Source organism: Bemisia tabaci, chromosome 5 (assembly GCF_918797505.1).
Source record: "Bemisia tabaci chromosome 5, PGI_BMITA_v3".
NCBI lineage: Eukaryota > Metazoa > Arthropoda > Insecta > Hemiptera > Aleyrodidae > Bemisia > Bemisia tabaci.
This window is the reverse complement of record NC_092797.1, coordinates 40,646,140-40,662,113: the sequence shown is the minus strand read 5'-3', so window position 1 is coordinate 40,662,113 and position 15,974 is coordinate 40,646,140. Positions and strand designations below refer to the sequence as shown.

Below are 15,974 nucleotides of genomic sequence, written 5' to 3'. Positions count from 1 at the left end.
GTCAGTGCGCGTTCCTTGCCGGCAGCATGCCGCTCCGCTGTGTTAGGCGCTAATATTTTATCTCGCGGAGTCAGCGTTTTTCAACTCATGATCATGAAATGTTTGCACACTCTTCATGGATTATTCTCATATCATTTTAATTGATGAAAAATGAAAATATGTATTTAATGATTTCCAAATCTTTTTAATTTTTTCTTTTATATTTTGCGCTGCAGCGTGGTGTACTCGCAACCAAACGCTTAAAATTGGACGTATTTGACTCTAAAAGATCGATGTTCAAATGGGTTAACATTAAATATTGCATACCTCTTGGTTTTTCCCCCTCTTTTTTCGCTCTCCAAAATTTTGGATAAAAATTGCGCAGTTTCATTTTTGAAGAAAATTGAATTATGTTTATTAATTTTACAATGTGAGATGAAATTACGCCCCTTTCTCTGAGAAATGACACACTTAACTGATATCTACTGCGGAAAAGAACTTTTTGTAAAAGTAAGATGCGCACTCAGGGGTGTAAAAACAGTATTTTTAGCAACTGAGAAAACAAGAAAAACGCAAGGAATTCACTTTGGTATGAGAAATCCGTAAGAAGTCAAACAAAGGAGAGAGCTCCGGCAAACTCAGGAGACTATGGCGCTTTCCAGTGATGATAGTTGAAAACTCAAAGGTTTGGCCGCCTAATTGATTTTATTGCTGAAATCGAGTTGTTGGTTTTGCACACATCCATCAATTTCTTAAGCAATCGGCAAGAAAGAAGCAAAGCGAAATCTAAGATATCTAGATAAATCTAAGCGGTATCAAAGAGCAACATTTCAATCGATCGTATACGCCGTCTCAAGGGACCGTTCAAATACTCCCTCTCTCATAATTATTGCAACCGATCCCGGATGAAACACGCCATTCAGCTTGTTTTGGAACTTTACGCTCCAAAGACGGTCCAATCTCGTATTCAAAGCTCGCATTTGTCGCTCAAAAGTTTACGCTCATTTAACGAGAAAACTAAGCAACGACTGTCTAATGACGATAAGACATTGTAAATGCCCCTCTGAATTAAAATAAAATACTCTTAAAATTGTACGCTAGAATGCTGTACAACTTTCTGTTGCAAAATAAAACTTGAGTGGGAATAAGACGCCGTCCGATGTAGTTGATCTAATTCTAATTAAAGCCGTCGAATTGAATGAGAGAAATTATCAACCAAAGGTCGTTCCATTTTGCCTCCGTTTTATGCTCATATTGTTTAATAATCGACTTATGGAGGAACAATAGAGAACGAAGACAACCGCTATTTCAACAATTTTACATGCAATGCTTTTTTCCGGCATCAATGGGCCTGTTGCAAACTTTTGCTAGAGCAAAACTAAGAGTTGTTTCCTACAGATAATGCCTCAAAAATCACGATGAGCGCATCGGCAAAGTCTGAAATGCACTCATAACTTCACAATCTGCGTAAGAAATTTGCGGTTTTTTGAGCTTCCCGCTTCGAAAACGATACTACGGTACAGGTGAACATTTTGTTAGAGGAGTCGTTCCATTGGCGACAATACTCATCATGGCCGACGCCAGTCCGCCAAAACACGTGTGATGGGACGAGATAACACTTGAACAGGATTAAACCATATAACAATCGGCGTGTTTACGTTCATATTTTCCTCGCCCGCCTTAATTGACCTTGAACTCTCCTCGAATTACGCGAGGAACTGCGCAAGCGTCGGCCATGATGAATATTGCCGACGATGGAGCGACTCCTCTACCAAAATGTTCACCTGTGCAGTAGTATCGTTTTTGAAGCGGGAAGCTCAAAATAACGCAAATTTCTTACGCAGATTGTGAAGTTATGAGTGCATTTCAGACTTTGCCGATGCGCTCATCGTGATTTTTGAGGCATTATCTATAGGAAACAACTCTTCATTCTGCTCTAGCAAAAGTTTGCAACAGGCCCATTTCATACGGTCAACATTTTTTTTAAAAATTTTTTTTGTTTTTTTTTTTTGTTTTTGAAAAGCCATCATAGTGGAGTCAATTTTGGTGTGCTTCCAACAGACCTAAAGCTCTTTTCACTCCATCTCCATATTTGATGACAATAAATTCTCAAGACAACATCTTGGTCGCAAAATCGCATTGTAATTCAAGAAAATCTCAGCCGTAAAGCCCTGGATAGACGATCAAATTCCCGAACAAATTCCGATCAAAGTAGCATCAAAGTGTCGGGAGTCATCAGTCTTAAACTCATTAATTTGCTTCATTTTAAAATGAAAACTTGGCAGAAATGTTTCCTGTGGTAGGAAATGATGAATGGTGGCACTCCATTCTGATCTTACTTTGAACAAATAAGTGCGGCCCGTCATTTGATGGTAGATGGTGACCATCAGTCATCAGCATGTCTACTTTGATCGGAATTGGTTCGGAATTTGATCGTCTATCCAGGGTTTAATTTTTTTTCAGAAGGATCAGCAAGGGATGCTCTGGGGTGTAAAATATCGGTCAGATCTCATATTCCAAGTTTAATACTTGACTCTTGAAAAGTCTCCAATGAGCGTCTTTCAATATTTTTGTTCGTCTTTGCTGCGAGAGTTCCGAACTATCTCGTCGTGATTTAATTAAAAAACTTTGAATTCCAGACAAAAATAAGTCGACAACAGATTCATAAATTTCAGTGAGTGCATGGTAAGAGATATTCCAGGCCAATTTCATTGAACGCTTTTATCTCGCCGATGAAGAACGTACAAGCCGCTGTAGACTTCCTCCGAATGGACTCGACCCAGAAAGCACGTTTCCAAGGGAGAAAAACAATGCCAAATCGTGCCGAAAAAGGTGTTTCTCCTCCTCGTGCAGCTGTACAAAAATATGCACTTTTTTGGTCAGTCTGGCAACCTAGAAGAGGAAAGTTGTCGGCGCATAACTCCCGAGGCATCGCACATTGTCTCGTGGAACAAATTGATATGCAGCTAACCCTTCATTAGCTGTGCCAGGAGCAAGTTGGTGGAGTTAATGAACTTTTGAGGGATGGTTCGTTTAGTTAATTAATTAATCAGTGATGACTGCCAAATTGTCAAATCGCCAGGAAATCGGAATGTTCTCGACCGAGGAGGGTGCGGTGTTAATCGGAAGGGACCTAAATGCACTCGAAGGTTGCGAAGATTTTGCACGCTAGCGTTTTTATCGCTTAGTTTACTCGCTGAAAAGTGCACGGAGTCACTGGTGATTTCGTTGAACGGTCCCTTGAAATTTGCGGGATATCGTGCAATTATCACACTGAAAAAAAATTATCGGCGTTTTTACCAAGGTCCGTTGGTACCTTTACCATCTCACTTTTTTTACCAATTATTGGTAATTTTACCAAGACAGAAGAGTAAGCTTACCTAAAAACCGGTATTTTTACTGTTTTTTTCAGGTAAGAATACCACTTTTATTGGTAATCAATTCCCGGTAACTTTGCCATTTTATCTCGGTAATTCTACCACAGTCGATAAAAAATATTGGCGTTTTTACCGGGGTCCAGTAAAATTACCGAGAAAGTTCAATAATTTTACCGAGATTTCTGGGTAAAATTACCAATTCCATGAATGGTAATTTTACTTAGAAAAAACTGGGATCAAATAGAACCCTGAATTCTTGGTAATTTTACCCTTTTCTTAGTAAATACACCGAGATTTTTTTTTCAGTGCAGTAATTCGTGTAGCGGAAACGGAGCAGCTGTCAGTTTTGTTTGAGCCATCATAATAAATCTGATGCAAATCGGATAAAAATACCTTCAATTTACGATATTATGTTTGCTGTCGAGCAATGACAATACAGCCCTATATTTACATTCCTTTTTCAGAATCTGAATCAGGCGTATTAAAAATTAACTAAAGGAGTAAAAATTACACCTTTAAAATCCTCCTCTCTCTGAAGAAGAACTGCAAGCATAAAACCGTATTTAAAATTTTCAAACTCCTTGTTCCGAGCTCTGGGCACGTACAATTACTGGGACTTCATTTTGCAATTCGGAACTAAATTTTCAGGCTCATCCGTTTAAACACGTATGCACATAGGAAAACTATCGGAACGCACGTTATTTCTTAACCGTGCCAAAAATTGTAGATCCGAATTCCAAAATGTTGTCCAGTTTCTCTCCAACCATGTAGCATTGTAGATCTGTCTGAAAAGAGAGTTTTGAATCGCCTAAAGCTGGAAATTGCCGTTTTTTCTGCAAGTAAGAGGTTTGCCAGTTAGTTGCTTGGTACGATAGAACTCCTTAATTTGAAAAATGGGAAGGCGAAGAACTTTGTGCATCTTTGCAATAAAATCTTGTCCCTAAAATTAAGCTTGGAGTGCTTATCAGTTGGACGTATTTCTATCAAACGGAACTATGTGCATTAAGACATGAGCCCTGAGACCCATAAGAGTATGTGTATAACAGGGCTCACATCATAATGCACAAAGTTCCGTTTGGTAGAAATACGTCCAGTTAACCATAATTAACATCCCTCAATTTCGTTCCCTCTTCGTATACGTAACGCAACGCACCACAACGCAAATTCAGACACCCCCCGCCCCCTCACGCTATGTGCGTCACGTAATACTGGAACGCCCTCAAGTTTACGGAAGTGGCGTAGTATTTTCGAAGCGCGCCCGTAGCGGCGCAGCGGTAAGCACGGTTGATAGAGGGCAAAGATGTCGGGTATGAAATATTAGGAGTGAAATCGGCGGGGAAAGAGGAAGCGGCTCCAAGCCGGGGCTCAATCAAACCTCGTGAATAATGCATGCGTGTGGTCGCGCTTAGTTCCCTCTCATTTCAATTCTCATCCTGCGCACCTCCTAGTTGCCAACGCAGCTCTCGAATCGTCCAGATTTACCCATATATAAGGCTAATAGTCGTAGGTGGAACCAGGAACTTCTTGTGGGGGAGGGGCAGAGGGGTGGCTCATTAACGGAGGTCGAGGGATCGCAGAAGGACTCCCCAGCAAGCGGGATCTGCAGGCTGATTGTTGAAATTGGTAGACAAAGCTGTAGACAAAACCGACAAAAAGGATAAGGAGGGATCTGATTGGTGGAAGCGGGCGGTTGCAATCGCGGAAATATAAGAGTATCACAATCCGAACCAAACTGCTAGCTGGTTTTGGCGCCACACGGAAAAAATTAAATTGCTGATTTGACAATGCATTTGCTGAAAGAAGTGACTGCAGTATTTCAATGTAGATTTTACAACAAAAAAATGCTACTTTAACCAACCCCGTGGTTAAATTAGCTTACAATAGTGGTTGAAGTAGCATTTTTTTTGTGTGAAATCTACGTTGAAGTATTGCAGCCACTTTTTTTAGCAATTGAATTGTTCAATCAGCAATTTAATTTCTTTCGTGCAGATATTAGAGTAGTTGGACAAGCAAAACCGAGAGGTATGGTCAAGTCAGCTGAAAATGTGGTTGAATCAACTATACTTCTAGCCGGTGCCCTCACAGTCAGCATGAGTGTGGTTGGGTTAAGTATACCGCTGGCTGGTGCCTTTACACTTACAGCTAGTGCAACTGCTCTTATGGCTTGCCCCAAAATCAGCTGGAAGTATAGTTGAGATTGTAACACTTTTTGTTGTGAGCTCAAATCATTTGCTTCATGAGTATATCATTGAAGTTAAGTAAAAATAGGCGAGAGCAACAGGATTGAGATTGAGATTGTAACACTTTTTGTTGTGAGCTCAAATCATTTGCTTCATGAGTATATCATTGAAGTTAAGTAAAAATAGGCGAGAGCACAGTATGCGGAAGCTCTCCTGTCCAAGCTCTTGATCGAAGCGAACGCACCAAAAGCCATAGTGCCTTCAATTATTTGTTAAGCAACACGGACATCCGCAGAGGTCGAATAGTTGCATCAAGGCGTTTTTTATGCAGGGACCTCAATGCGACAAGTTTTGTTCAAGGAAGGAGGCCGTATAAGCCTTCAGTCTTTCCCTTAAGGTTTATATACAATAGAATAAATAACAATCAAACAGGCGTATGTAGGGTTAAGTACATTTTATTTGTGATACAATATGCCAATGTATCTTTATCGGGGTTTTTAATTTCTTAAATTTTATTTATACATTTACTTAGTAATTTTTTTCTTCTTTTTGTTGCGTAATTATGAGGTGGTGTATCTAATCTACGTACGGTGTGCTCCACACTGACAATGTACCAATCCAATTTCAGAGGAAATTATAACAATACGAATGTACTTTTATTTCAAGACAGAGTGCAGCTTATTTTTCTCTTAAAAAAATAACTTGTGAGAGGAAATAAGACGCCGCGCATTTCAACGTTGTTATTCTGCTTCTAGTTAAAGCTGTCCTATCGTAAGAGAAAAATTTCCAACCGAATATGGTTGCATTTACCCGCTGTTTATTTTCTGAAATTGAAGAAAAATACAAAATGAAAACCAGCCGCTGTCTCGGAACCTATCATTTGTGAGGCTTCGCACTTCCTTCCGTTTCCATTTTAAGCGTAGAACACTCATCATTTGTGGCACAGTTTTGCTGCAAATGCAACGAAATCTGGATCTCTTCCCTCCCTTTCTCCAGACTTGATGACAATTTTCAGGAGTGGCATGGCGTGCTTTGCCAATAAACAATATAAATCTATAAAAATAGTGGAAAACAAAGAGAATGTTAAAGCAGCCCGAAACGGAAACGACAATCGAAAACACAGGAAAAAGCGGAAACAAGGCTAAAATACTAATGTAGGTATGACGCTAGATTGAAAATTTCAAAAATGTCAGAAACATAAATAATTAGGGTTATTCTGTCTTACCAAAATCACCTGCTGGAAAAAACCTTATTGATATGTAATTTCAAAATTATCTGGATTTTAGCCTTGTTTCCGCTTTTTCCTGTGTTTTCGATTGTCTATATAAATAAGAGTAAATAACAAATACAAGGAAAATCCTCGAAAAGACGAGACACAGAATAAACAATAAAACTAAGACCAAAGAATCAAGCATTATAAACAAAAGTAAAAAAGTCAATAACTTTAATCAGTAAATAACCAACCTAAGTAACCGGTTTAACCTTAGGAAAGTTTAGGATTTAAACCTAAGTAAAATATCGGAAAACAAGGCGTTCGCAACGAACACCCTTATAATCGATTTTTCATCCTTGCTTCGAATGGCAAAATATCGAAAATCGATCGTTCACGCCACACCATTGATTTTCAGGACAGCCTTTCGGCTGCAAAATGTATTCATGTCGAAAATAAATGGTAATTTTCGAAAATTTTTAGCCGTAAAATGAATTAGTGGTGCTTCAAGGTGCAAAAAATCGGAAAAAGTGGGTTCGTTGGAATGAACTTGTTTCCCGCTTTTGATTAGGTTTTTTTCCGAGCTGCTAAGAATAAATGAACGTATTTGTGCTGAAAGGAACTATGTGCATAGAGTTTCCGTGCAACATAGCTTCTTTTGGCATGAATGCGTTCAAATTAGCAGGGAAGCCGGACAACAAATCGAAACAAATACTATATCCTTCCTCTCGGGATTGAAGAAGTGTGGCCGGCGCGCGGTCAGAAACTTATTTTGTCTCTTCATCCCCTTGGAGGCTCGAAGAAGCCGTATTGTTGATTGTCATTAGGTCAAGTTTGATTCCCTCGATTGATTGCCATCGATTGCAAAGCGTGTTGTCGTTTGCGCTGTTTGGACTGAGTTTATCGGAAAGGAACCAACCTACATTTTCGAAAAAATTGAGTTAAGAATGAGCCGCATATTTCCTCCTGCCAAAAACTGAAAGTCAAAAAACAGAAATTAGTTTGTGAAAAGAGGGGTTAAGCTTCATTTTTTTTATTCTCTCGATTGATTGCAATCGATTGCAAAGCGTGTTGTTCGCGCTATTTAAACCGAGTTTATCGGAAAGGAACCAACCTACATTTTCGAAAAAATTGAGTTAAGAAAGTGCCGTATATTTTCTCCTTTTTTTTTTTTTTTTTTTTTTTTATATTAGTACTTTAAATAATAGTACATAAAATACACTTTAGATATATAAAATATCTTTAAAAGCTAAACTTAATTGTTAACTGAAAATTAACTTAAAATTAAACACCTTTTAACTGTTAAAATAATACTACCTCTAACAAATGAGGAGAGTAATAAAAACATGATTATTTCTGCAATAAAAATGTCTTTTTTCGTTAATTTGAAATTGCGGACAACCATTACCAGTCAAAGTCCCAGTCCTCCTGATTGTGTCCTAAGAGCACAGGGAGGCCAATATTTTAAACGAAAGGGAATTTTGTGAACCCCTGAATTCCAAGCTCATGGGGTTTACGTCGTTTGAGTCTTCGAATACATTGGTCCCTTTCCAAGAGCGCGAGCGCTTCTGGATTGGGATGCCTATGCAGACGAGTCTCATAAGAGTTGTACAATTTAGTTATGTACTCCTCTACAGAATCAATATTGAGGTCAGCGCGAATATCAGCGTTCCTCTCGTACCAATGAGCTTTAACAATGCTTCTAAGAATTTTCATTTGCATAATTTCTATCTTTTCTAAGTTTGATTTGGCTGCGCAACCCCACAATTGGCAGCCATAACTCCAAACTGGCCTCAACATTGACTTGTAGAGGAGCAATTTGATGTGTAAGGATAACTTCGATTTACGGCCTAATAGCCATTGCATATCATTAAATTTAAGTTTCAATTGTGCAACTTTTTTCTTTATATGTGCCCCCCACTTGAGCCTGGAATCCAGGTGAAGGCCAAGATATCGAGCGACGGTGTCGCGAGGAATTTCATTTTCTCCTAGGAGAAGTGGAATATGAGTAAAGGGTCTGTTGGTGAAGACCACCTCAATTGATTTTGAAGCATTTAGTTTAGTCTTATCTTTGCTTGTCCAGCGGTGAATTTTATTTAGGTGGCACTGTGCGTTATGTCGTGCCTCCCTATAACTCTTGGACGCTGTTAACACGAGCGTGTCATCGGCGTATACTCCCAATTTTCCCCCTCTCCCAGACTGTGGGATGTCTGTGGTGAAAAGGGAATAGAGAAGGGGGGAAAGGCAGGAACCCTGTGGAACTCCTGCCCTAATAGGTCTGAAACCCGAGGTAGTATTTTCATACCTTACCCGGAAATGTCTACCTTTGAGAAAGGATGACAAGAGCTCCACGTGGTTACAAGGGAGCATTTTATAAAGCTTTTCGATAAGACGCTCGTGCCAGACGCGATCAAACGCCTGCGCTACGTCCAGAAAAACTGCCACGCAGTATTCTCCCCTCTCAAGAGAATCCTCTATAAATTTAGTAACACGGTGTAGTTGGTCCACCGTGCTGTGTTTAGCACGGAAGCCAAATTGTGCATCTATAATCAAATTTTGTTTAGAGACAATTTCGTTTAATCTTTTTATATAGAGCTTCTCAAATAATTTGCCTATTACTGGCAGCAAGGAGATAGGTCTATAAGATGATGCTTCAGTGGGGGGCTTATCTGGCTTTAAAAGAACGAAAATTTCAGCCATTTTCCATTGTGATGGGATGTATTTGAAACGAATTACTGCGTTAAACAACACTGTTAATTTCATTATTGCCTTTTTAGGCAAGTTTTTAAGAATGAGACCAGAGATCTTATCAAATCCCGGTGCTTTTTTTGCTTTGATTTTCCCTTTGATTTCCTTTAGGATTTCTGAGGGGGAGATAGATTTAATTTTTACCGGTGGAATCTTTCTGACCTTCCGGGGTTTCAATGTGGACATTTCCCCCTGTTCCGACTCCGAGTCAGAGTTACTGGCGGGTGTATCAGAATCTGTTTGAAACTCCAGATCATCATGAGGCTGGAAGGCTGCCTCAAAATGATCCGCAAGGATTTCTGCCTTTTCAGCATCTGTGTTTGCCCAAGTTTTATCAGGCTTGCTGATCGGAAATTTTAATTGCTTTGGTTTTTTAAGGTATTTAGTGGCTGCCCATAGAGAATAATTTTTATCGGCAGTTGGGGAGAGAGAATTAATGAATTTTTCAAATTTGAAGTTAAGATATTCTTGCATCCTTTTTTTAACTATTGAGTTTAGTCTATTGTAATTAGAGTTGTCTTCAGGGAAATGGGATTTTGATGAAGTCCTTTTTGCTTTCCGTTTAAGACGTATAAGTTTAAGGAGATCTTTAGGTATTGCGTAGGGTTTAATGTTGGTTGAGGCAACTGGGGTGTTAGCTGTGGCACACACTCTGATGTTTTCCACCAATAACTCTGTCTCTCTATCGATATCTGCCGGAGAGAGGATTGGAACACTATTATCTATGACTTTTTCGAGATCTAGTCTAAATTTTTCCCAATTTGTTCTTTTTGAACATAACGCTGGAGGGCGGTTTTCCAGAATATTTTCTCCTGTTAAAAACTAAAAGTCGAAAAACAGAAACTAGTTTGTGAAAAGAGGTGTTAAAGTTCATTCTTTTGATTCTCTCGATTGATTGCAATCGATTGCAAAGCGTGTTGTTGTTCGCGCTGTTTAGACTGAGTTTATCGGAAAGGAACCAACCTACATTTTCGAAAAAATTGAGTTAAGAATGAGCCGCATAATTCCTCCTGCCAAAAACTGAAAGCCAGAAAACAGAAATTAGTTTGTGAAGCGAGGGGTTCAAGTTTGTTCTCTACGTAGAGCCTTATGCAGGGATAAAACTTCTAACCTCTTCTTCTCAGTTTTAACTGAATGTGGGTTGGTTTCTAACTCGGTCCATTTGTGCTCTATTGCGTCGCTCTTCGATCTCATTCTCTCTTTTAACTATATATAGTCTGAAAGGCTCGGGCCCTTCACATCCTATATGTGTATCTTTTTGTTCCGAATAGAGAATTAGAGACGAAGTAGAAAAAGGAGGAAGAAGGAGAAGAGAAAGAACAAGAAGATAAAGACCGTGAAAAAATATTTCTCCTTTTGCTTTTCCTTCTTTCTTCCTTCCTTTTTCTTCTTCCTCTTTTTCTCTTCTCTTCTTCTATCATCCTCCTCCTTGTTCCTCTTCTTCTCCCTCAGTTTCTTCTTCTTTTTTTTTCGATTTTTGATGTGGCCTCATCCGACATCAGTCAAGTGTCGTATGGTCTGACTACGTGAGACTAATTTTATGCTTCAAAGTTAGTCGAAACAGTCATCGAGCTTAAAATTCTCTTTCAGTTAATGTTCCTCAATAATTGTCAATTATTCTCAAATTGTCCTCCCTGCATTGAGGTATAAACAGCAAAGTGCTTTAAATAGAACAGTACCTGAAAAAAAAAAACCGAAGACCTAATGAGTAAGATAGAATAATTGCAACCAATCATTCAGTAAGTACCAAATAACAAGTCTGAAGTAGATTTGAAGACTATGTATTCGCATGTGAAATTTAAACAAAGTTTCGCTCCTCTTTTACTTTTTCAAAAGAATATTACCTGACAAGTTCGCATGCAATTCTAGAAGGTTATGTATGCGAAAGAGCAAAGGAAAACCATCAGACTTTCTTTCAATAACTATAAATGGATTGCATTTTGCAAAAAGGAACACTAGCATTGCAATGATGCTAAGATTGTGCGCAACTTCATCCTTTGCAATAAAATTGCAGAAATCGTGAAAAACTATGAAATTTAGATGGTAATTTTTGTTTTAAATTCACAGTTTTTAGCGAGTAAAATAGAAACTATTAATGGATAATCGGGTTTTTCCTCCAAGACAAAAGAAGTTGCACAATCTTAGCAACATTGCAATGCTAGTGGTTCCTTTTTGCAAAATGCAATCCAAATGGGAGTCCCTCAAAAAATATAATTTATGACAAGTGCTTCGCAACGTCGCGTCGCCAACCGAAATGCGTGTTTTTCTAGTTTCATCATCAATGTGCATTTTGCTATGCATAAATTTGAATGTCAAAGTAACGACTCCTCTTGACTAATCCCAGGATTAAGGGAGCCTCTTATTGGTCAGCCAATCCATCGATAAGGAGATGGAGGTGCGAGTACCCTCTTTTAATCAACGAGGTTATTGGAGCGAAACTTCCATTTCTACCCGACTAGTCCAGACCGGCAATGAAGGGATGTCTTCTCACCATCCTAGCTTTCAAAGTCCACGTGAAAGCTCGTAAGAGCCAGAGCTTACTCGAATAAAACTCAGAAAGCCTGTATTCTTGTCACTACATATCAGTGCAATCCACTGACCAAATATTAAGGTTATACGTTTTGGAGTTTAAACGTACAATGAGGAAGAAGGGGTTGCGATTTTTCCCCTACTTTCTATGCAAAATGTTTTAGAGTTCATTTTAAAGAAAACGGGTAACCTTGGCCATATTTAAAGCAAGAACGTGTAGTCGATGAAGTTGCAAACCCCGCACTTTTTAAGAAAGTCCGTTGCATTTAAGATCAGAGACGAAGTATTTTAATCCCTTTCTTCATGGACAACTACCACATGAGTCTAACACTGTAATCATATTATTTGAAGAAAAAGAAACAGAAAAATCCTTTCAATGAAGGATTTAAAAGCCTCAATCAACATAACTAATTTGCTCGCTTAGGACTGATAACTGGCGTTGAGCAATCCAAGTTGCAGACATCTAGTTATATGTCATTTTATCCACTTGAATAACTGCTCATCGCTAACTTCTCAGCAAAAATTCGGCAATAATAAACGTTGTCACAAAAAATAGTGAACTTTCAAATAAATAAAAATGGCGAAAACCATGGGTTTTTTTCCTTCTCTTTTTGTAAAAAGATAGACAAGAAGTAATATCATCGTGAATTCTCTTAAATAAATTATCGTCGTTTTATATTGCTCGACCAGCCAAGGATGAATATAGTGGGATTTTAAAGAATATCGGCTCGTTTTGAATGATTCAATTTGATCTTGCAATTTGGAACTACAATATCTAGCTCAGTTCAGAAACGACGTATGTACCATTAGTTTCCCTACACTTATGAGCGTTTTTACAGATGGGTTAGAAATTGTAGTTCCTAATTGAAAAATTTAGTCGAATTCCACCAGGCCGATTTTTTCTTCATAATAATCAATTTCATGTTAACCAGCCTCGTTTGAACCTGGCCACTATACAATCAAGGACTATCTACTCGTCAAGCTCTACGATATCATTCCAAAACTGACTGTCACCTGAACAAGCAGGTCTCAGGTTCCATTTAAATGCCGCGAGTTAGCGTAAACAATGGAAAAACACGGAGTAGATTATTTTTCCCGGTCGGTGAGCTTATCTGGCTCGACCAGCCTCCCTTAATTCTGGCCCGGTGAAATAGGGCTGTTTGTGAATACGGCTCTATTTTTCGTATCGCATGACAGTGAAAATAAAAACACAGCCGCTACCTCGTAAAATCCACTATTTTACAAGCGGCCCATTGAAACGGTGCTCCACGGAAAGGCTGCATAATGAGAATCTCCATCCAGATAGCATTTTTCTCCGTAGTTGAAACGTGCCGCTGCTCATTTCAATTCTAACTTTTTTCTATCCATTTTGTATTGTCTTTTTGTTTACAGTCGGTGCCAAAGCAGTGCAAGGCGCTAAGTCGATAGGAAGCTTCCTTTTCTCTGCGGTTAACAAAGCGGGGAAAACTGTCAGTGAAGCAAGTGCCAAAATAAAGAAAACGGTCGAAGAAAACGTGAGTGTTGCTTAATCTTTGTTCTTTTTTTTTCTCTTTGTATTACCGAAATTTCCATCATTTTTTTTCACAACCGCAGACGTTAAGGTGAATCCAGGCTTGGAACTTCACGATTTGGCCACCACGTCGCGCTGCTCAGAATAGCCGTATATATTTGCCAAAATAATAAAAACCGTAATACTTATTCAAGATTGGGGATCCAGGGGATATAGCAACATACTTGAGGAACACTCAGTAAAAAAATCTTCCGAAAATTCCCAAAAATAAAGTCGTAACTACGGCGGAGAGTAATTCCCATTGCGGCAATGGGAGAGAGAGAGAGACAGAACACGAGGGATTCGGTTGCGCGCTCGGCCGCCGCGGCTGAGCTGAAAGTTTCAGCCGTACTTTCTCTGCGCTTGTAATTCTAATTGCCAATATTTTTGGCTCAAAAAAATCAAGCAAAATATAATCTACATCTTGTGGATCTGATTTTTGTAATTTAAACAATATAATTTCAGTAATCGTTGAAGGAAAGTGAAATTCTCAGTGGTGACTGGTGGCGCTATCTCTTATCTTGAATTATCCCTAATCGAATCCTGGATTCACCTTAAGAAATATCGAGTGTTCCCATTCCATGTCCGTCAAAAGTTCCGGGACTCGGAACTTTTTTGTTCCAATATCCCTCCCCTCCTCTCCCCCTATGACCGTCAAAAGTTGCGGGATTCCTTTTTGATTTTTTCAAAAGTTCCGAGAAAGTTCCGGAAAATGCAAAAGATCCAGGAAATATCCGGAATTTCAAAAGTTCCGGGAATAACTCAGGAAAAACTCAAAAGTTCCGGAATTTTGAACTAGTTGCGGGAAATGGGAGCACTGGAAATATCTTCCAGGGCTTTTCAAGGGGACAATTCATCAATTTTCTTCCGTCTTGCGTTCAACGTGCATAAGCTCGTGGAATGTATCAAGCCCATTTGGGCTGTTATTCGATATTCCTCGCATGACAGGGGCCTATTTGAATACACATAATGAAACTGTCTGCTTTCATACGCCAGCAATTTTTCAGCATATTTTTAAGCCGCGGCAAAGAATAGGATTTCCGCTCGCGGGGGCTTATATCAAAGTAAACTTTTTTGGGAAAAAACAACTGAGATCGTCGTTTCTAAAACTAAGGAATGGAACTCAATCCTAGAGTTGAAAGATTGACTCGGACAATGATTCACCTTTTACCGGGAATATGACTGCAGTATCTGTCCAAAAATTTTCTTCTCGCCCGCAATCAGAGCAAGCTGACGAATTTGAAGTAAGAGTAACTATATTTATTCGTCATGAGCCCTGCTACCCATAAGAATGACTGCATGACCGGGCTTATTTCACAATGGGTGTAGTTCCGTTTTATTTAAAAACGTCCAAATTTCAGTGATAGTTTCAGTAAAAAGCGCCCAACAGTTCCCTCGGAAAGATACGATTTTGGTGTGAAAATTATAGAGCGTTGAAATGCCTGTTACGTTCTTCTTCATATAGGAAACTACGAAGTTTGTACATAGGCGTAATAGACCCATTTTTTGGCGAATTTCTATTTTAAGTTTTTCGATTTTTCGATGGTTTTTTGTTTACTTCCGGTGTAGATTTACCTGAAGCCAAGCGGATGATATTTTCTGTATGGGAGGGGGGGGGGGGGCATTAGAAAAGAAGGGCTCCAGTTTTGTATAAATAGCGCCCCACAATTTTCCTCCCAGGGGAGCTGACGCTAAAGTCGAAGTTACGAATGTTCTCGGAGTTTTTCTCCGGGAGCCATCGATGGAGGAAGTAATGTCCTCGTATCTGTTGCTCCATCGCTCCGCTCGTTTCGTAAAAAGCTCCCTGCCCCCCCCCGCCCCCCATTCCCCCCGCCCTCCACCGCGCCCCGTCCGAAAAGGTCATTAAATGAGTTTCGGGCGTCTGGCAATATCCGCCCATGTCTGCAATGACAGGACAGCGGTAAAGCGAGGCGTAGTAGCCGGGTCCTAGACCGACAGTCTGCCGCCTTCGCATTCTCTCTTTCTCCCCCTCGGCCCCCACCCCTCCCCCCTAGAGCATTTTCCCCGACCCCTTTCCTCTGCTTTCGCGTTTTTCTTCGCTTTTCCAATTTTCATCTCCAATCGCATACGCTTCGCGTCGATTTCTCGTTCCATCTTTCCGGTTTCCCTGCCGACGCTGTTTCCAAATTGGCTGCAATCGTCAGGTTTCGGGTTGAAACTAGAGTCCTTTTATACTGAGAGTAAAGACAATACGAATCCATTTCTGATTGGCTCCCGTATTTTAGGCCTCTACAAGGAGAAAAAAACCTCGTGCGTGGGACCCGTAGTTTAGGTCACATGGATCTCTTAGCTGTCGAGGTTCGGATCACACTTCTGAAACTTCAATTCTTACATCTGAAGTACTTCAGATACATCTGATACATGATCTGATACATGTGAAA

General features: G+C 39.6%; 1 protein-coding gene across 1 annotated transcript in view; it reads left to right on the top strand.

Moving 5' to 3' along the window:
- Nucleotides 1-11,965: 11,965 nt before the first annotated feature.
- LOC109040719 (Synapse-associated protein 47kD) overlaps nucleotides 11,966-15,974 on the top strand; it is an 85,731-nt gene continuing 81,722 nt past the window's right edge. Inside the window, exons 1-2 of the mRNA XM_072300744.1 lie at nucleotides 11,966-12,017; nucleotides 13,416-13,537. Of these exons, the coding sequence (XP_072156845.1) occupies nucleotides 11,966-12,017; nucleotides 13,416-13,537 (174 nt within the window). The remainder of the gene's footprint in view (nucleotides 12,018-13,415; nucleotides 13,538-15,974) is intronic.